The 22,382-nt window shown below is 35.8% G+C and overlaps 1 protein-coding gene across 7 annotated transcripts in view; it reads right to left on the bottom strand.

The window, feature by feature from the left end:
• Positions 1-22,382, bottom strand: part of LOC117563487 (protein scalloped) — a 74,522-nt gene that overhangs the window by 24,344 nt on the left and 27,796 nt on the right. For 2 of the 7 annotated variants that reach the window (XM_052002805.1, XM_052002813.1), the window contains exons 1-2: positions 8,513-8,705; positions 7,060-7,454 (exon numbers count right to left, since the gene is read on the bottom strand). The exons of 2 other annotated variants lie outside the window; for them this stretch is intronic. In XM_052002805.1, coding sequence (XP_051858765.1) covers positions 7,060-7,168 — 109 coding nt within the window. In that variant the 5' untranslated portion in view covers positions 7,169-7,454; positions 8,513-8,705. Of the gene's footprint in view, positions 1-7,059; positions 7,455-8,512; positions 8,706-22,382 lie in introns of those variants that run through there. 3 more of the 7 variants (XM_034241853.2, XM_034241877.2, XM_052002809.1) reach the window with 2 other exon arrangements.

Raw genomic sequence — 22,382 nt, 5'->3', positions numbered from 1 at the left:
ATTTGGTCTATAAGTAAGCATCTTTTCCTAAATGTATACATATTCTATAATAAATTCTTTTGAATTTAAATAAGCATCTATGTTATTGCAGCGATAACATTAACAGCAGCTGTTAACTTCTATTGGAGTAAAAGCATTTGACAGCTTGAAGGAAATTGTAAACATATTTTTAAAAAATTGTGAAATACATTTCCTAATACGGTCTAGAAGTTTTCAATTCAACTAAGCATGGTAGACATCATTGAATAAATGAATGAATACATATTTTAATATATTCTAAAAGTTTTCAATTTTAATACGCAGCTATGATATTGGAACGATAACATTAACCGCAGCTGTTAAATTATATAGGGGATACTATTTAATGAATGAAGATAACATCTTTCTATTAGCTCTAAAAGTGTAACCTTTGAACAGTATTTGTGTTTATTGCCATAAATACTCAGCGTATCTTCCAAAAAATTTTATAAACAATTTAAATGCGCAAATTCAGTTTCCATTAATGTCACATTTCACTGTTAAGTTTGCAAAACATTATTTAGTTAAAAACACTTTAAACGTAAAGCAAATTGTGAACATAATTTAATATTATTTGCGTTCAGTCATCATCGAATCACATAATATCTTTCAATATGTTAAGATATGAAATAAAAGTTTCAAATTGAAATTTGGATTTATGTTATTTCGACGATAAATTTTACATAACATCAAAATGTTAAGATTAAACATAATACATATTTGAGCAAAACCATTTAATGATTGTAAAGCTTTTTAAAATATTTTTAGATATTTTTTCCTCAAATTTCATAAAACAATCAAATTATTTTTATAAAATTTGTAAAAAAATCTTGAATTGAAATTGAAAATTTGCTAAATAAGCAACTTTATTACGAAGGCAGCGAACTTTTAAGTACTGTAGAGTTTCAATTATCATTATAGACTAGTGAAAAATTATAACAATTCGAATTCAGCTACAAGATATTGGGGAAACTACAACTTTATTCAACTTTTGCCCACGCATTTAAGCATAGAATGGAGTATTGTTAAATGCATAAAATAGTGGCTATTTAGTAAGCTGGTCTATTCCCATGAGTCACTCTATGATTAATACGCAAAAAGTTTTGTGTGTCGCCAAATTTGTAACTCATCCGACGTGTGGACCCATTGAAAACAGGTACAGGGTATTAAATCACACATAAATTATCTAATTTGAAATAAAGTTTATTCATAACACACATGTACTAATTAATGAATGTATTAATTATGTAACCACACACACACAGAGACACACATTGAGAATTGCTTGGCAAAGCATTCAAGCGTCGCCGCTGCACAACATGACGTATGACGAATATTTATTGAAAATGTAAACCGCGAAAACCAACAAGTTTTGTTTTCCTTTATTAATTCGTAAAACAACCATAAACAATACAACCCACATAACATCGATTAGTTCTATTGAATTAAATGGTTTTTTTTGTGTTTTTGTGTTTTTGTTGGGTTTTTAAAGAGATTTCATAAGTGAGAAACAACAAAAGGGCCTCGAGCAGTTTTGCTGAAAACATTTCCATAGATTATTCAATCCCACACATTGAGATAAATAATGCTGTAATTTGTAGTTTTATCCATTACTAAGTAGAATTGCATATTGACTACCAGTTGAAGCAATAACAGTAGCGAAGTGAGTGTGGCTAACGTCACGTGCTCCAAATGTATTGTGTATACAATATGCATTGCCAAACACTGTTAACAGTTAACAGAGCGCGAGAGCAGTCTGTTAGTGTGTGTGTGTGTGTGTGCGTGCGTCTGTTTGAGTGAGCGAAGTGCAATGCATTTTGCAATAACTCACTCTCGCACGGAAGCACATTCGATTTGTGCGAGAGAGAGAGACAGAGGGAGCAGCATCTTTTACTCGCAAGTTCTTTTTTGCTTAGCTCACACTCTCCCACTCTCTCTCTCTCTCTCTGTCGCTCTCGTTGACTGCCCCACGCCGCGCGTTCATTGACTAAGGTCTCGGCATAGGGCTTAAAATTAAATCGATGAGTCAGACAGGTGACCGCCGTCTTCTTCTCCTGCCTTACCCCCCACCCACAATAATAATACACACACACAGCCTGCTGCGTATGCACTGAGCACTTTCCGAGTGAGTGCATTGAGAGTTGAGTGCGCTGAGAACGTCTTTTTTTTTGTGTTTCGTTTCGTTTCTTTCGATTTTCTATTTTCTGTGGACCAACGCGGCGTGACGAGTTAACAGCTGAAAGTGTTGTGTCAGTGTATGGGTGTGTGTGTGTGTCTGTGTTGGTGTGAATGTTTAGTTATTATTTGTTTATTTTATTTGTCTGTCAACAGCAGCAGCAGCAGCAGCAGCAGAAACAGCAGCACACTTTGAATAATTGGCAACATTTCTCCGACCAACAAAACGAAACAGGAAGTGCGAAGCAAGTCACGTACTTCAAAAACAGAACACAGCGGCAGCGGCAAAAACAAATGAGTGCCAAAGAGAGCAGCCAAAAGAAGAGAGCGCAAAACTGTGTAGAGTTGAGTTGGGAGCATCTCAGCTGCACTTTGAATACTCTGCGTGTGTGTGTGTGTGTGTGCGGAGGGTGTGCGGGGGGTGTGTACATGATCTGCAGCGGCGCTTGAATTGCATGTTAATAGCAGAGCTTGTCATCGGTCATCATCCAACTGACAGACGACACTTTTTTTTTAATGTTTTCTTTATTTTTATTTTTTTTTAATGCTCTTTCAAGAATCACATAATAAATATACTATTTTATATGTAGTCCAGAGAGTAGCTGGTATTTTTGTTTTTGTAACTTTGAATTCTGATGGCGCAAAGTGTGACAATGATGATGATTACGATGATGATGATGATGATATGTTATATGATATGATGTGGGGAAGCTCAAGTGGAATATTTGCCAATTTTTCACATTCAATGTTGTTTTTGGGCTTCATTTTGTGAATGAAAAGGATGAGCAAGTAATGAGAGATGGCAGAATAAAACCAGACCGCAGCGCAGATTTACGAAGAAACGGCATTACGTAGAACTTTTCGATTGTGGCATAGCATAGATAAGTAAATAGTGTGTGTGTGTGTGTGTGTGTTCAGATTTTAAATTTGGTTGAAAATTTAACATGAATAAGCATCAGATTCATCCGAGATAATGACATTCATAAAAGGAGGAAGTCAAATACAATTTGTTTGACTGCATAATTATGAATATTCATATTGTCCATACATATGGTATATTTATATACTATATTATCTGTTTAAATTCATGCAAATGATTGTTTATTTTGTGTGAGTCATAAGACTTGTTAAAATACAATCAATTTGTGCTTATGAATTCAAAGATATTCTTCACTACAATCCGATTCTTATACGATGATCTTAAAGTTTTCTTTATTCTTTAAGTTCGAATTAAATTGAATTTTCGAAACCCTTACACAACTTTCTCAATCTATATATATTTAAAGATTTCATTAAATACTCTATTTTTCATCACATATGTGATCATTAGACGATCATTAATCAATTGCAATTTATTAGTGATTAAGCAATTCACAGCATACTTTTCAGCTGCTTTGTAAGATATTTGCATACTTAACACAAGTGTGTTAAGTCTGTAATTGTGAATGAAATCAAAAGCAATAAAACTTGTATTTTTCGTAATTTCCATTTGATTGCGCCTAAAGAACGCCAAAGAACTCGAAGAAGCGCAACAACAACAACAACAACAACAAAAAGCAGATCAATTATAGACGACAAGCAGTAAAAAGGAACAACAAAAAGTGAACAACAATTGAAACTTTGTTGGGGAGTTTCTTTCTTTCATTCTGTTTTTTTTTTTGTCTGTTTTGCAGCGCTTTTTTTGATTGAAAACTTCTTGTCGCCTTGTCGCTGCTGCTGATTGCAAAGGTTGAAGTCGAAGAAAGGGGTGTGGAAAAGGTGAAAACAGGTTTGTCGGATAGTACGAGTTGTTGACTCGCAAACAGAGAGATAAAGCCAAATGATGTCTCGTGGCAAACTGATTGCTGATTGGGAAGGAAGCCAGAAAGCCAGAAAGCTCTTGTCACAGTGAGGTGAGAATTGGCATGTGTTAGATGTAGACTACTCTATGACTATATAGTCAAACGGATCGCTTCAGATCGGATCGAATCGATTGCAAAAAATGAATGAGAAACAAATATATAGAGAGAGAAAGAGCGGATTGTGTAATTTGTGAGATTCACGCAGCATGTTTTGGATTTGAGCCCTCGGGAATGGAAAGGAAAGATAACACTGCTGTAGAACCGTTCAAATCGAATTCGTCGCGACTCGCGAGTACCAAGGTAAACACACAGACTCTACACTCGACAGTCTACACTCTACACGCTCAACTGTAGAGTGGATTACAGACAGAAGAGTCGAGTACACTCGACTGTAACATACCCGATAGAGTTAACTAATCTTTTTCTACACTCTACACGCTCGACTGTAGAGTGGATTACAGACAGAAGAGTCGAGTAGACTCGACTGTAACATACCCGATAGAGTTAACTAATCTTTTTCTAGGCAATTATCCCAAAAATATAATTTGTTTGATTTATAAAATTGAATTTCAGAATTTCAGTCTTTAATTTGCAATGAAATTCAGTAAATAAGCAAAGTGTGCTACGCATTCTAAATTATTTTCTGAATGAAATATTCTAAATTTAGTTACGTAATTATTTTTAAGTTATTATACATATTAAAAATAACTTCTTTTTCACTTTCTGACAAGTTATACGTGTGCATGGTCAAAAATTAGTTAAAATATTCAACATTTGGCATTATCATTAAAGCAAAGCATTGACAATTAGAATCTAATCATTATGGTGACTTATTTTCAATATAACATTGTTATACTAACAATTGAAAGTATTGTTATTGAGATCAAGAATAAATAGATTTATTTAATAATTATATATTCAGAGATACAAACACTTTCGGGTGGCACTAGGTTAAAATACCCTTTTACCCTTTGGGTAGCTGGTATTAAAAACCACAACAACAGCCATACACTGCATACAAAAAGAATGGCCCCAAAAAGCAAAAGAAGAAACAACAGAAAAACAAAATACAAAACAGAAAAAAACACAGCAACAGCAACAGCAAAAGCAGTAGCAACAACAACAACAACAACAAAAACTGGTAGGACAACTTTTTGTTTCGCCTGATAGAAATCCACACACGTCCACGTCAAACTCGAACTCGAACTCAAACTTAAATACAAAATACAAGAAACACAAAAAACACAAAAAGAAAAAAACCCCAAGCTGCTTTTGCTATTGCTAATGCTATTGCTGTCAGGGCTGTGCGTTGGCTGGCGGGGAGCGGTGGAGAGCTGTGTGGAGACCAACTGGTGGTCTCTGGTGATCGCGCCTAATTTTGCATAACAGTCTGTTATGTTATTAACAGTCGACTGATGGCAGCGATAACAGCGAAATCGCATGCAGTCAAACTCGAATGGTTGTGGGTGCGACGAGGGCGATGAGGGGAGCCTCATGATTGATGAGAGCGCCTGCTTCGCAAAGAGAGAGTGAGAGAGCGAGAGACCAGGACATGGCACAGTGGATGGGCAAAAAAAAAAAGCAACATTGCGCAAGACAAACTCAACCGGGTTCTGTGAACCCCACCTTACACACGCACACACACACAGAGACACACAGACAAGTCTTGCTGTTGTTGTTATTGCTGCTATGACTCGCTTGAATAGACACGCACACACATACAGAGAGACTGAAGAACATGCAAAGATATATGTATGTGATTGTGATTGTATGTGGGTAGGTAAGAAACCAGTATATTCATAGTTGTCGTATCCAATGTGATCGTTGTTGCTGGAATTGGTTTGTCTTTGGTATTGTTGTCACCACCGTTGACTTGATTTTAGAACGGGCGCGCGCGCGTGCAGAAGACCAAAGAAAAGGAAAAAAAAACAAAAAGAGAGCGAGAACCAAAGAGCGAGGGCGTCTGCACCGAAGAGAGCAGAATGCATTCAACTTGAACCAGGTGTAAAAGGTACTCTATTCGCTTTGACCCAAACTCACGCACACACACACACACACATACATGGAAGTAGGTGTTTTTGTTCTCTGTCTTCGATTGCTCCTGGAAATTATTCTACTGAATAAATCACAATCTGTCTGCCAGCTGTGCAAAGTAGAATCGAGAGAGAGGGAGAGAGCGAGCGGGCGAGTGAGGGAGATTCTGTTGGAATCAAATCGTTTAATATGCATATTCAATTAATTTCGATATTTAAAACTAATTTATAGCCAACTCCTCTTTTAATTATACAAGAGAATTTCAAATGAACTCTATTGAAATGAAAATTGAATTCTTATTGTTTCATGGCTGCTTAAAATGTTTCTCCTAGAAAGCGTCTTACTTTTTCCATTTATTACAAAGCTAACTCTTCTATATTTAAAACACATTATCATAAAGTAATTCTTAATTGTGAAAGTTTGAAGTTCACTTTAATTAATATAATAAGAATCAACAATATCTAAAATTTTGGAAATACAACTTAAAAATTCGCTTCATTTTCTTATATTCTAATTTCTGGAAGATTCGAGTCTCTGGGAATTCAAGCTTGGCCTTTTCTACTGTACTTAAATCACAACAACAATTGTTTAACGCAATATTTGTATATTCGAAGCTGTTAAAGTTTCGAAATGAATAGATTATGAAAAACACTTGACAGAAATATTGTTCTAATGAAATCTCAGCTATAATTGTCAGATCGATATGTGGATATATGTATGTACACATCTATTTAGTTGCCCCAGCATCACACACACACACACATACGCATGTGTAGTATAGTTAGTATATGCAAATAAATGTTAAGGGTGGTCGGCTCTCTTAGCGATGCTCTTTGCGAGCTCCGATCAAATCCCCAGTGTGTATTTTATATACTCACGTATGTGTGTGTGTATGTGCCATGTACATGCAATTGAGAGCGACGCAAGAATAAAGATAAAAGGAAGAGAGAGCAAAGGCGAGAGTGAGTGAGAGAGGTAGAAAATAACGCACCTGCTTCTGGTTTGCCAACAACAGCGACGTCCAATTCGCTGTTGCTGAGATTGTTCTGCAATTGCAGCAGCCCCGTGCCGCAAGTGCTTGAGCTGGTGATGTTTTTCATGCAGCCAGTTTATATTAGTAATATTATTAATATTATTATGATATATTCGTGTATTCGATTCGCCTGAATATCTTGTATGTATTTGGGATGCTGATGTCACGCCGCACACTTTTCTTGTCGTTGTTGTTGTTGTTGTTGCTTGTTAAAAGCCGTTAACTGTTTTCACTGTGTTATCAGAATTGATAAGGCGCGTTTGAAATAAAGCACTTTTGCTGCTTTTGCTTTGCCTTGGTTTTGCTTTTTGCTTTTGCTTTTGCTGCTTGCACTTCACACTGTTTGTTCAGAACTAGAAAAAATTGCAAAGATTTATGAAATGCCAGTTGGGCAATTGGAGTTTGAGATCTTTTTAACTTGAACGCGCGCGCGCTGCCGCAGTCGCTGCCTCGGCTGACTTTCTGTATACGTATGTGTGAGTGTGTGCGCACAAATCGCGTCTGCTGCCTGTGTGTGTGTGTGTGTGTCTGTGTGCCTTTCAGCAGAAAAAAGGTGCAGCGCAGCAGGCACTGCGAGAGCAGAATCGTATGTAAGAAGAAGCATAAGAGTGCTCGTTAAAGAGAGAGAGTCGTAGTTGCTGTTTGTTGTTGTTGTCGTTGCATTTCTGTGGAGTCGAACTTAATTGAAGCTTTTGCTCGTCTTCCTCTTCTACGACTTCTTCTTCGTCATTGGCGGCGTGTGTTGTGTTGTTGTTGTTGTTCTTATGTTTGATCCACGCACTTGCAGGCGCTTTTGTTGTTGTGTGCAAAACACACACTTAGATTGCTCGTGTGCTGAGTGTGTGTGTGTGTGTACATGTAAGCTGTACACGCACACTGACACAAAATGTGCTCGCAATTGAATGAAATCTGCAAAGCGCAATGCAGCTTTTTTTCTGTCGTTGCAGTTGCTGCAGTTTGTTATTGTTTTTGTTGTTGTCAAAGTTGTTTGCTGCTTGCGTAGGAGTTGTTCGCTCTTTTAATTTTTCGACATTTTGATTACACACACACACACACACACACATGCATGTGCTTGCGAGTAGCAGAGAAAGATCAACACAACATGGCCAGCAAAACACGCGCAGCGCCTAAATTTAACTGAATGAGCACACACACACACATGTACATATATACAACGGCAAAAAAAAAATGTAAAAAAAAAGAAACAAATCAAATCATATCATATAAATTTTATGTGTATTTCGAGTTAAGCAATAACACACGAAAAAAAGTGCTGCAGCAACACACAGAAGAGGAAAAAAAAAACACGACCAAAAAAAAAAACCAAAACAGTAAAACAAAAACTACAAAACACACATAAAATGAAATGTAAAATGAAATGAAATAAAATAAAATACACACGTACACGTACACGCACACTAGTACACTTAAAAACGCACAGAGCCACACACGACTGGCGGGAGTGGGTGGTGGACGCGCGAGGGGCGTGTGCGGGGCGGCGGGGGGCGACAAACGATGACGACAACGAAAAAATCGCGGAAACAGTGCGAAACACGCAACGCGCAGAAGCGAGAGAAACTCATCGACTGAATCTGAATCTGAATTCAATACAAAAAGAACGGACGGCGACGCGACGACAGTAGCTCGCTCAGCTCAGCTCACTCGCTGCCCAGACTGACTGCCTGACTGACTGACTGCCTGCCTGACTAACTGGCTGGCTGCTTTGGCTAGCTGCGCTGCTGCCTGTTTGACTGGCTCGGTTGGCTCTTTGGCTGTTTAGTTTGCTAACACACACAAAACACAATCACAAGCAACAACAGCACACACATGCAGAGTGTGTGATCAAGCCCCAACAACAACAACAATAATGTGTGCTCTCTCTCTCCGGCCACTCACTTGCGCTCTCTTCATTCTTGGCGTCGGTGTGTGTGTGTGTGTGTGCGCGCCTGTGACTAATACAGCGTGGAGAGCCGCTCATTTACTTTGCGCTCGATTTCGCTCACTCGCTGTGTTGCTGTTGTTGCGTGTTGTTGCTTGCTTGTATTTGTATTTGTAGTTGTGTGTAAAGAAAAGCAAAGTACCAGGCAGCGTCGACAGTGGCGCTGTGTTGCTTGTTGGCGAGGGAAGGGGTAGAGAAGAGTAGGAGGAGCATTTTGCATCTGTACCCAAAACAGGCTAAGACTCCACAAAAGCAGGTAGGCCAACTACACACAGACACAACAAATACACACACACATGCATGTGTATGTACACATATTCATAAATATATGGGGCAGGTTCGATTCAAATATAACACACTCACTCACTTATTGTGAATATAGACTATGTAAAAAATACTAACGATCAGGATAATTTCATATTCGAGATTTATGTTTGTGAGCGTACAAGTGTTTTACGTAATCCTTTTCTTTCTCTTCCTGTCCGACTGTCCATCAAGTATCACATAAACAAATTAAAAAGCAATTAAACATGATTAAACGTGATTTGCATTGGCAAAATATAAAATGGAAATGGCTAAATTAAAATGAAGTGGCAATCATTTGTTAGAACACAATAGAATTAAATGCTTATGGAGAGGTGGAGAGAACTTCTCATACACACACACACTCACATGTTTTGTAGGTACGAAGTTAGCAAGCAAGTTTAACAACTACTAGATATGCTTGTATGTATGTATGTACATACATACACACTCACTTGTATAATATGTACATATGTGTGAAAGTATGAATGCGTTTTTCTATGTTTTGTTTGCTTGCAAGTATGTTCGTATGTGTGTGTGTGTTGCAATGCTTTTAGTCGCGTCGTTTGTCGCTTGTCGTTTGTCGTCAGCTGTGTGTAGAGAAGCTGCACTGCAGGTGGAGGAGATGGTCGTCGACGTTGTTGTTGCTTTGCCTGGGCAACCAGCCAGTTGGCCAACTGATGATGCAGCAAATGAGCGGGGATAAGTCGTCGTCTGATCTTGTCGCTTATTGTTAGAAAGGAACAAGTTTCTTTCTTTCTTTCGTACGTTCAATTTTTCCCCCATTTTCTCAACTTTGCATTTGTGTGTTTGGCCTAAGCTTATGCGCATGTATGTGTACCTATGAGTGCGAGAGAGAGTGCTAGTGAGAGAGCACCTCAGCGAGAGAGCGGCAGATAGTGGAGAGAGAGCGAAGGCAGGGCGTTATTTTAACAGCGACGAGCTCAAAAAGCTTATGCGTGTGTGTGTGTGTCTGTGTGTGTGTTGTTGGACAGCTGAATGAGATCGCGCACGAAAGCTGTGCACACTTAACAGTGCCGCTGTTAGTTAACAGACATTTTTGAAATATTTTCACCATGACTGTGCGGCAACGGACAACAACAGCAATAACAACAACAACAACTGAAGCAGTGGCATTAACAGCGAACGTTTGACTACTGCGCGCCAACTGCTGACGTTGAGTTGCTGTACAAGTATTTCAGCATGTGTGTGTCTGTGTGTGTGTGTTTATAATTGTTTGCATTTGCCTCTGTGTGTGTGTGTGTGTGTGTTAGTATGCTAGCTTATTTATTTTGTTAAACTTGCACACGTGTTGTTTATGTGTGTGCGTGCGTGTGCGTATGTGTGTGTGTGTCTTTCGGTCTGTCTGTATGTACAACTGAGTGTGGCCATTAAATGGCCAATAACAGTTCAAACACTTTTCTACTACACAAATTTATTCTCTGGCCAAGACAGTTAAAACGCCTAACTGGTTTTTTGATCTTCTCATAAGACGTGATGACACACAACTGCGACTTTTAACAGATCAGCTTCAGCTTCAGTCTCCCCCTTTTGTTCAATAACAACTGATTAGAATATCGCGCATCGATGCATTTTATTCCTCGCAGTCTCTTCATTCAAGTATGTACAACAACAACACTAAAAGCAAAACACTTTTACCATATTCCCAATTGTTGTCCTGACTGATCTTTGAGATTTCCAAAAGATTCGGACAGATTTCGAACCATCTAGAAATTCGGCTCTTTCGATCTACATATTACGAAACTTTGTATATAGGAAATATTTCGCAGCTTTTCTAACTTCGGAGAATTCTGTTTTAGTAATTTTAGAATTTTATTTAATCCTTAATAGTTTTTAAATTAGTAGAATATGACTATTTGCATAGAAACAATTTCGTAGATTTTTTAGTTTGAGAATCTTTAAATTTAGTTTTATTCATTTTTAAATAAATTTCAATATAAATTTAGAGTTTTTTGTAGTTCATAAAGTTTAATAAAGTAAACGAAATCCGTTTCAAACTTTTTGACGCTTTAGAATTCATAATATTATAGAGTTTAGTATATTTTGGTATTATTTGTATATAGTATTATTTAGAATTTGTAGTAGAAATTTCAAATATATTGAATTTATAGTATTATGGAGTTTAGTATATTTCAGTATTATTTTATATTTACAGTATCATTTCGAATTTCAAAGTTCGTATTGTCAAGTTTGTTATTACGATGTATTTTTAAATATATTTTCGCAATCAGCAGAGTTTAATTAAGATACGCAAAAACTTTTTATAACTACATCAAAAAATGCTCCTAACTTGTTTCGCTATTTAAGTAGAATTGATTAGATCATTCACGTTTTCTGTATACACAAAAAACAAAAAATAAATGAAACAAAAAAAAGTAGTTTGCAACTTTTCGATGTATTAAAAACTAATCACAATTTGTGAAATAACTTGGCTGAAGTTGATGTTGTGTGAAAAAGTTAAGAATCGAAACTCTATCAAATGAAAACGGTTGATTATACATGTGTACAGATGTATATATAGAATAAAAAATAAAAAAAAAAAGATCCCCAACAATAGAGTCAAGTGTCTGAGAGACAAACGAAACGATTCTTTAGAATTTGTAGTATGAGCTTGCTCTGCAATTGAATAATTAACAACTTATTAGAGGCCCAACACAACTGAGTGTGTGTGTGTGTATAGTATAAATAAAAATATCAATAAAAAATACAAAAACAAAAACAAAAAGAAAGAGAAAAAAACTATAAATGTAATTATGCAAAGCGAAGAAAGCAAAAACAAAGAGAGCAAAAATAGTCGATGATGAAATACTAGATGGCGATAAGTTTGAAGAGTTTGTTTCCTGCGCTACGCGTCTCCCCAGTATTTATTCAGACTGCAGATGTATCTGTATCTCATTAAGCGACAAGCTCTTGCTATTGCTATTCGAAAACAATTAACAACAAGTAAGAAATGGAAAATGCAAAAGAAACAGAAACAGAAAGAGAAGGAGAGAAATTAGCAAACAATCGGAAATCTGCAAACATGTGCACACAAGGGGGAAATGAAATGGACATCTGTATCTTGACTTACAAAAAAGCAAAGCAAAACCAGAGAGTGCGTATACGCGATGTATGCATGCCACTGTGTATGTGTGTGCGTGTGTGTTTGTGTACTTGCAGTTTATCAGCTGCCATAACAATGATGTGCTGTTCTTTATGAACTTCACATTTTGTGTGAAAGGCAAAGAAGCCACGACGATGACGACGACGACGACGACGACAGTGACAGTGGAAATACAATAACAATAACAATAACTATAAGAATAAGAATACGAATAATAGCAGCGGCGGCTAGCATATCGACAGCAACAACAACAACAACAACAACAACATCGACATCGACAACTACAATAATAATAACAAAACAGCACAGAAGAATCAACTGCAACACGCTGAACTCTTGATACCCTTTCTTTTCATCAAATTGAAGCAATCTGACTATTAAGTGTTGCATTTAATTATTTATATATAAAACATGAATAATAATAAATTAAAAAAAATAAATGAAAACTTAATTAAATTCATATAAAAATACATCATTTAATAAATTACGAATTGAAATTCAGAATACATTAACAATTTCATAAAATACAAATATAAATTACATTTTATTGTATTGAATATTAATAATTAAAAATACAAATTAAATTTAAATTTATAAAAAATTAATAATTTATAAAATATGTATGTTTATATATAAATTTAAATGAAATTTACAACATAATCAAAATGCACATTTTATTAAAAATTTATAAAATATTCTCAATTTTACAAATTACAAAAATTAAATGCCATGAGTTAATTTATTAACTCCTGATTATTAAGTGCTCGATTATATTTTTAATATTAAGCAAATTAAAAACGTAATTTAAAATATAAACGAACTTACATTAATTAGGTTAGATATTTATTTAATTCGTTAAAATATATTCAAATTGAAGTAATCGTTACAAAATCAATAATTTAAAAATTAATGGAATTCATATTTGTAAAATGAATTTAATTAAAATTTGATAAATATATTTTTAATAAAATTAATGAATAATTTGATTGATTAATTAATACATTTGATGAATATATATATAATTCATTAAATGAATTTATGTATTTACATTTTTAATTGAATTTTATTATGGTCCTTACTTGATGCATAAAAGTTGTTCAATATATTATAGTATTTCTTTTATGCAAATTAGTTTTTTAAACAAAAATTTCAGCACACATTTATGATACCCAACAAATTTATTTTAATAATCATAATATGATATCAAAAAAGGCTTGCTTATTGAAAGAATTGGCAAACAAACTGATTTTTAAAGTGATATATAATATTTAAATCTACATTTTAGAGTCAATCATGTAATAATTCGATTCTGACGATTTAGATGCGATTCAGACCCAGAAAAATCAGTTTAAAACACATAATTTGTTGAGTGATAAAACTTATTTAAATCCGAGTTTAATATTAGATAATTTCGCAGATTAAAAAAACTATTTTTAAACTGTGAATTTCTAAAGTTGATCAAGTTTACAGCAGAGACAACAATGACATTTTGAGAAGTAGATAAATTTGCAGTCCGCTGATTAAAAATGCACCAATAAAGCTGCAAAGTTGCAATACCTTAGCTCAGCTGAGTGTATAACAAGTTGCGTGAGACGACAACAAGAACTACAAGTGTACGCGAGTGTGTATGTGTGTGTGTATGCGTGTTTGTGTAGAAATTAATAAGTTCCAGTTAAAGACCAACTGAATCATTTGTTGTCGCACAATCAGACAAGCAAACACACTCACACCAAAAAAAAAAAAAAAAAAGAATGAAGAAAAAATAAAACAGCTGCGCGTCAGAGCGAGCGAGAGAGTGAGCGCAAGTGCGAGTGCGATAGATACAGATACAATGTGTGAGATACATGGGATAGATAGCGAGATACTTAGATACTGTGCACGATTGATCACACCCAAAGCGCGCGGCGCTCTTGCTTAATTGTTGTCTTAATAATAATAACAGAACATACACACTCAGATGTACACCAAATGAATGATGTATTTGCTGATGTACGTTTTCACTGTATGTTGATCTTCATTGTAGGATGTAATTACTGATGTATAGTCGGTACTATCTTGTGTCTTGTCTGCAATATTCTTTATCATCTTTTAATAACTTGCATCCTTACTCATTGATGAATGATGTAATTGTTGAAGTAGTATGTATGTAATCTGATGTAATTGCTGATGTATATTCGATTGTACTATCTTGTGTCTTCTTCTGCAATATTCTTTATCATCTTTTAGTACTGTATGATGTAAGTATGATGTAATAGCTGATGTAGTTGCTTCTTTTAGTATCGTGTATTCATTGTGATCCTCACTATTTGGTGTAAGAAAGATGATTTATGATGTGTGTGCTATGATCTGTGATGTATGATTCCTTATCTATGTATGTAATTGCTGATGTCCATTTGGCATTCCATGCTGATCTTGACTAATCTATGATGTATGATTTATAATGTTCGGTTTGTTTCATATGATCTATAATCTATGATCTTATGTAATTGCTGATATTAGTCTTCTAGTTGCTTCTTTTAGTATCTTGTAAACAATTAATATCCACAATATATAATGTATTTTTTGATGCAAATTTCGTAGTGATTTATTTTTGATGTATCTTGTAACTAATAGCGATCTTAATTGTATGTATGTTCTGTAGTAACTTAAATCTTGTGACTTTACTGTAATGATGTAAGTTTCATAGTAGCTTTTCTTTGTTGTATGTGATCTTCACTGTATGATGTATAACTATGTATTCGGTTCGATAGTATCTTGTATCTTCGTTTAGTATATTGCATCTTCTTTTAGTAATGATGTAATTGCTGATTTACGTGCATTTACTGGCTTGTATCCTATGCTGATCCTCAATGTATAATGTATGATGTATTTGGTTATGTAGTTGCTTCCTTTTGTATCTTGTTTCCCATGCTGATTCTAAATGTTTAATGTATGAAGTGTGGCATTTATGACTTAAATGTAATTGCTGATGAAAGTTAACTATTGGCATCTTATAATATTTATAATATAATGTTTGATTTGTGATGTATTCGCTGATGTACGTTTCGTAGTAGCTTCTCTTTATTGCATGTGATCTTTTTCTATATATGTTCGGTAGTATTTAATAACTTATTTAGTAACTTGTCTGTGCATTGATGTTATTGCTGATGTACGTTGAATAGTTGCCTCTTTTAGTATGTTGTATCCCTCACTGATGGATGTATAAAGTACGCTGATGTACGTTTCAAATTGAATTTGACTAGAGACTGTAATACGATGTTGGCGATTCGATTCTGCTTGTGGATCTTTTCGAGCGCTTCGATTCGATGTTGTTTTCAGTCATCGCCTCCATCGACTCCGATTTGTGGATGTCGAATATCGGCTTGGCGGTAAAGCTGTGTCGATATTTGCGAGGACGTCGCAGCAGGTGGACGTGATCATCCCGCTGATGCTTCTCGTTGTCGTAGTCATCATCAGAGATGATGCTCTGCTTGCGCGGATCGTTGAAGCCAAGGAACAATTGGGTGTCGAGACTGTTGTGGCGACTCACAGGCAACTCTGGCGGTAGCAGTGGCAACTCTGGCTGCGCTTTCTTGCCAAGATAAGCCTGGACCAAGAACTCAGCTGGTTGGCGAGCAAACGACATGATCTCGCTGAAGATCAGATGCTGGACAATGTAGAAATCGTCGAGGACATACTTGATGTAAGTGCGCATGAGACTCGCATAGGCATCGGGCCAATTGGAGAGCGAGAGGACACACCACAGCTGATGCGAGTGGACGCCAAGTGGCACTTGCCCCTTGCCCCGTTGCAGATACTCCAGGCTACTGAGCAGCATATACTCACGCCTCTGCGGCTCCAGTTGCGCTGCTTTTTGACACTGCAACGGGTTGAAGGGCGCATCGCGACAGAGCTGAGCACAGCCCCAGAGATAAGGCAAAGCGTTGCGCTCATCGATGGCATTGTTGTCGCGATAAAGCGTCGCCAGGCGATAGAAGAGCAGAATGCGACGCACCAGCTCCACGTAGCGTTGATAGAGCACCAAGGCGGCGGCCACCGTGTCCTCCGATTGCAATATGCCGCACTTGAACAGTGCACAGAGGAAGAAGACAAACATCAACTCGTGGCCCAAGTCGTAGTTGTTGCTCTTGATGCTGCCAAAGGAGCGTGTCAAATACTGGGCCAGTTCATTGATGTGCTTGCAATTCGGTTTCAATTGCCGCTCGAGTCGCCCGAAGATCTTCTCCTGCACCTGCAGCAGCCAGCGGCGATAGGCGAGGTGACACTTGTGCCGCATCGAATTCGTCGATGCCGTCGCATTCAGTTGGCCGTTGTCGTTGAGGCAACTCCTCAAACCCTCGCCGATGCCCATCGGATGACATTCGCAGGCCAAACGATCCAGCCAATTGAAGATCTTGCACAGCTCGTGCATTTGCGATGAGATCACATAGCTGCCACCGGTCTGACGATGTCCCTGGATCGCCATGCTCGTATTATTGATGTAAGCCACCACATCGTAATATGCCTGAGAGCGTTTCCAGTTGCTCAGATCGCTCGGACTGCGCAGACATTTCTTGTAGATGTTTTGCGCGAATCCCGAAGCCTTGATGGCATCCACTGTTGGCTCCGTCACCTGGAACATGTGTTTGGAGCTCATCGTGTTTGTTGACAAGTTTTATTATTTGCCGTGTTGTCGATTGTTTGAGCTTGTTTTTGTTGTTGTTCTCTTTGTACACTTGAAATTTGGGCAAAGGCTTGTTGAACTTTTTGATTTTACAAAATAATACAATCGTAAAATCATCGTTTGTTTACAGACTTAAAAAGTCTTAAATTGAAATCAATGTATACAATATTATTTCCTTTCTTTAAAATTTCAAACAGTTAAAAGCGATTCGCAAGGTTTTCCTATGTTGAAAATGCAGAAATTAAATTTTGGGAATGCTTCAACTTGATTTAAGATTTTTGAACCTGCTATCCATAGAGTGGTATTTTTTGATTTATTTGCCAATCTGGTATATTTTGTACTCTATGGTTTTATTTTGAATACCATAACGTTATACCAAATATTGATTTCGGTATATTTGAGTATATTTCGGTAAAGTAAAGCAAAGTATTTCAAGTATAATATTGCACTTTACTCTTTGGTATATTTGAAATGTAATAGTATATCGAAATACCAAATATAGATGTCGGTATATTTTAGTATATTGCAGTACATTAATGTTTTATATTTGAAGTATAATATTGCAATGTTTTCTTTGATATATTTTGAATATAATCGATAATCCAAATATAGCTTTCGATATTTTTTTTGGCACATTTAATTAAATTAATGTAGTATATTTTAAGAAGTGTGGGTGTCTCACAGTCGAGCACGCTCGAGATTGGATTTTTTACTTGCTGGTTGTCTATTCAATTTTAACCATTTCAATTGTTATATATTCTTGAAATAGGAATGAAGAATGTGTAAGACCTAGAATTACTTTTAATTCAGCTAACTCAATCTTGATAAAGTTGTAGTACTATAAGAATATGCCAAATTCGTGGTTTAATGATGAGTTAATATAAACAAATATTTATATTGGTCAAATCAAGATTTACAGAAGCGCAGCAATCGCAAATGGGCGACGACAAACAAAAAGAGCACTTCAGCATTACTTTTGATAAGTTAATCTAATAGGCCATAAATTGTACTAATTTTAGCTGCGCTTGTCTGTCTGTCGATCTGCCGAAGACTTACTAAACTTGTGTACTCTAGTTCTCTTCATAAGAATTCGAGTTTCCCCAAAAATATATAATCACCATAAAGCATATCCATTGGACAGAGAGAGAGCGAGAGAGCAGACAACCTTTGTAACGCGTATCGCGTATCGCAACAAAAGTAGAAGGCACAAAACTTTTCGCACTCAGATTGTAGATAGTCGGGGAGGCGAAAGAAAAAGACTCGGTATAGATTACGTTTAGAAACGACGCGTTTAGAAACGACAGTCGCTCAATAAGTTCATTTGCGAGCAGACGCCACGCCACGATTAGAAAAAGGTTCGTTTGCAGATACAGATACAGATACAGCTACAGATACAGTAATATAGATAGAGATACAGATATTGATTGTAACTTTTGAATCTTTCACTCGCAGATCAAGGACGAGATGAGGAATCCGCTGTGGTTCATCTTCTGGCTGCTGGTGCTTGTGGGCGTGTCCTTGATTGTCGCCTGCCTCGGCGCCTTTTTCTACATTTGGATGTATCTGTTGTCGCAATGCTGCGACTGCTTTCGGGTAAGTTGGGCATTAACTGTTTGGAAAGTATCTTTATATTCAAAGATTGCATCTTCTTTCCACCACCACAGAGTGTGGCCGACTTTTTTCTGAAGTGCGCTCAGTTTCCAGGGTATTGCTGTGCCGCCATGTTAAATTGCCAATCGTTGTGCTGAGCGCGTCTATCGATGGCTTGCCGCAAGGAATCAAACACACACACCTACACTCACACACACACAGACGGAAGTTAAAGTACACCTACATCGAAGTGCCAGGCAATCAGCAAATAGATTAGCTGTGGCGATAACGCGAAACGGGCTTTAAACCTCACAAACACTCAAGGCACACATGGCTAACACACACACAAACACACACTCACACACACACAAACTCTCAAACTACCTTGATAAGAATCCATTTAAATGAGCTGCATATTGTTTGTTATTTTTTTTTTTTGTCGTTTGTTAATTTGTTGATTGACTCGCAATAAATTGTGCAATATTTAATCATTATAATTTCCCCATTTGTTTTCATTTAATCAATTTAAATTGCAGGGTATTTGACAGCACATACGTTTGATTGCTTTCGCAATTGATATGTATTTTTAGTGACAACTCTCGCAACAATTTCCAAGTATAATAAGCACAATCAATGACATCATCATCATCATCTTATCAATTATTGCGACAAGAACTTTCACTCAGGCACTTGAACAAAGAGTTCTACTCGTATCTGGAAATCGCGTTCTCGAGTTCCTGTAATATACATATTGTATGTATTATATATGATTTTATTAATAATTCATAGGGGTAAGCAAACGCTGCACTTTATTATCTTAGATTGTCTTTTAAATCAACGATATAGTTAAGCATTTTTACACAAATTAAAAGGACTTGCGGATACTTTTTCCCATAAATATCTTTGGTTCTTACATTCTTTTATTCTTAGCTAACTTAATCTTGTGATATAGAAAGGAATAAATTAGTTTGTATTTTGTATGCCCATATAATAGAAGAATATTCTAACATTGTTTCATTTAAAAATCTGGTATATTTTGTATAGTATGGTATATTTTGAATCTAGTATCTAGAATCTAATCCAGTATATCAATTTGGTATCTTTTGTATGATATATTTTTAATGTAGTAGTACTTCGATATATCAAATATACATTTCGGATTATTTTAGTGTTTTTTGATATATTAATTCGGTATATTTAGTCGAGATGGACTTTAGTTTTTATCCTTCTTTTTTGTTCCCTCTTTTTTCTTTAAAGCTTTTGGTATATTTCGAATGTAGCAGTATATTGATACATCGGTTTATTTCAATATTTTTATTTAGTATATTTTAAAGTACCCTGTTTTACTTTTATTTGAAATCGATTATAACTTTCTTCCTTCTTTCTTTCTTCTTTTTAAATTTGTACACTTGTAATTAGTATTTAATCATTTATAAACAAAACTATAATTTCTTATTTCATTTGTCAGTAGTAATAGTTATTTAATGATCTTATAATTTGTATAGCATCTTTTAAGTTTCGATTCCGCTTTGTGAATTACCGAATTTATTCATTTATTACACTCTACTGACTGTGATCTTCAATGTGTGTCATAGTTATATATTTGAGTCATTAGCTTATCACCGCACATCATGATATAATGTGGATCATGCAATGTAATCTCTGGAAAGTTGCGATGCATTTGCTTATCGCGTCTTGTCTGAAATTTTCCCCCAGTATTCCCCAGTTTACACAAAAAGATATTCAAAGTTGTGTGTACCTCAAAAGTGGATTATCTTGTGGGTGGAGGGCATGTAAAAAGTTCGAAGAGAGCGAGCGAGCGAGAGAGAGAGAGAGAGAAAGATTAGCGTTTGCAGCTTGTTATTACTATGATTTGTTCGCAAAAATCTTGAAATTGCTGTTGCTGTTGCTGTTCATTGTGGTTGTGTTGTTGTTGCAGTTGTGTTGCTTTTTGTTTGGATCCGTGCCAAATGTGAAGAGGAAGAGCAATTATCTAAAAATAAAATGCGCGCTGTGCGCGGCAATAGATAGAGAGCTAGATCTAGATACATATGTGTTTTTATACGCTCTACAGATATATACATATATATATATATATCTGGTATATATGTATATATATATGTATGTATATATGGCTACATAATACTCTCGTAGTCGCTTGCCACGCAGTTTGCGACCGTGGGCGATTGTACAATGCCCTGCAGCCGAAAAGGAAGACAACAAGACAACGACGAACGATGCGATTGTAAATTTGAGTTTGCTCTTCTTGTTGTTGTTTGTTGCTGTTGCAGTCGCTTTTTGCATAAGCCATAAGCCATGCCATAGGCCCAGGCGCAGGTCCCCGTACATGATTATGGCTATTATGCGGTCGCCCACGCATCACAAATATCTGTGCCACAAACGCCAAATCCAACGTCTCTGTTTTTTTTTTGTGCTTTATGTTCGCTTCGCCTTCTCGCTTTTTTCCTATGTGTGTGCGTTTTTTATGGTTGAACATTTCATTTTAGACACAAGTCCATCATAGTTTCTTGGCACTAACTGTGCTACTGTCACCTGTCAGGATGCCGCACCCATCTTTCAAATAGTTATAATAAAAATATATATATTTCCAGGTAACTTCAAAGGTTAAACTCATGCATCGGTTAACAATATACTCGTAATAAATACTATAGCACATGTTATGTGCTGTGTGCATTGATCATTCACTCAATTCAATGAGTTTTTTCATTTGACAATTGTTTTCTCCGCTTTTAACCATCGGATACAAGGGGTGTCACAGTTGATGTTGTTGACGATCTAATATATTTTGTAATAGTATGTCAATATACCGAATAAAGCCTACGGTATAATTATGTATTTTCTGTGGATTTATTTGGTATATTTCAATATATATTGAATATCGATATATCTAATATAGCATTTGAAACAATTTAGTATTTTATGGTATATTAATTTAGTATATTTTAATACTAATACCGCATTGTTTTGCTTATATTGAATATCGATACATCTAATAGCACTTGAAACAATTTAGTATTTTTCGGTATATTAATTTAGTATATTTTAATATTAAAACCGCACCGTTTTGCTTATATTGAATATCGATGTATCTAATATGGCATTTGAAACAATTTAGTATTTATTTGGGTATATTAATTTAGTATATTTTTATACTAATACCGGTTGGCTTTTATTAAATGTAGTAGCATACCGGTATAATTTATATTTTTCAGTGTGTTATTTGGTATATTTACCGCAGTGTTTCCCTTTATTGAATATTAATATACCAAATATAGCTTTCCATATAATTTAGTATTTTTCAGTATACATATATAATATGTATTTTAATACTAATACCGCACTTTTTCACTTTTCTTAAATATAATCGCAAGTCGATATACCAGAAATAGATTAGATATAATTTAGTACTTTTCAGTATATTTATTTGGTATATTCTAAGAGTAATAGTGAATAGTGAATTTATTAGCCTTTCAATATATCTCACATTGCCTTTGATATACTTTAATATTTTTTAGTATATAATAATACCGCACTGTTTTCTTTTTATTAAAAATGTGTAGTGGGTATCACACAGAATCGCACACTCGACAGAAGCTTTCTAACTTGTGTTAGTTATGTTTTCTTTACTGTCAATTGCACTT

This window comes from Drosophila albomicans, chromosome X (genome assembly GCF_009650485.2).
Source record: "Drosophila albomicans strain 15112-1751.03 chromosome X, ASM965048v2, whole genome shotgun sequence".
Taxonomy (NCBI): Eukaryota; Metazoa; Arthropoda; class Insecta; order Diptera; family Drosophilidae; genus Drosophila; species Drosophila albomicans.
This window is presented reverse-complemented; position numbering and strand designations above follow the sequence as displayed.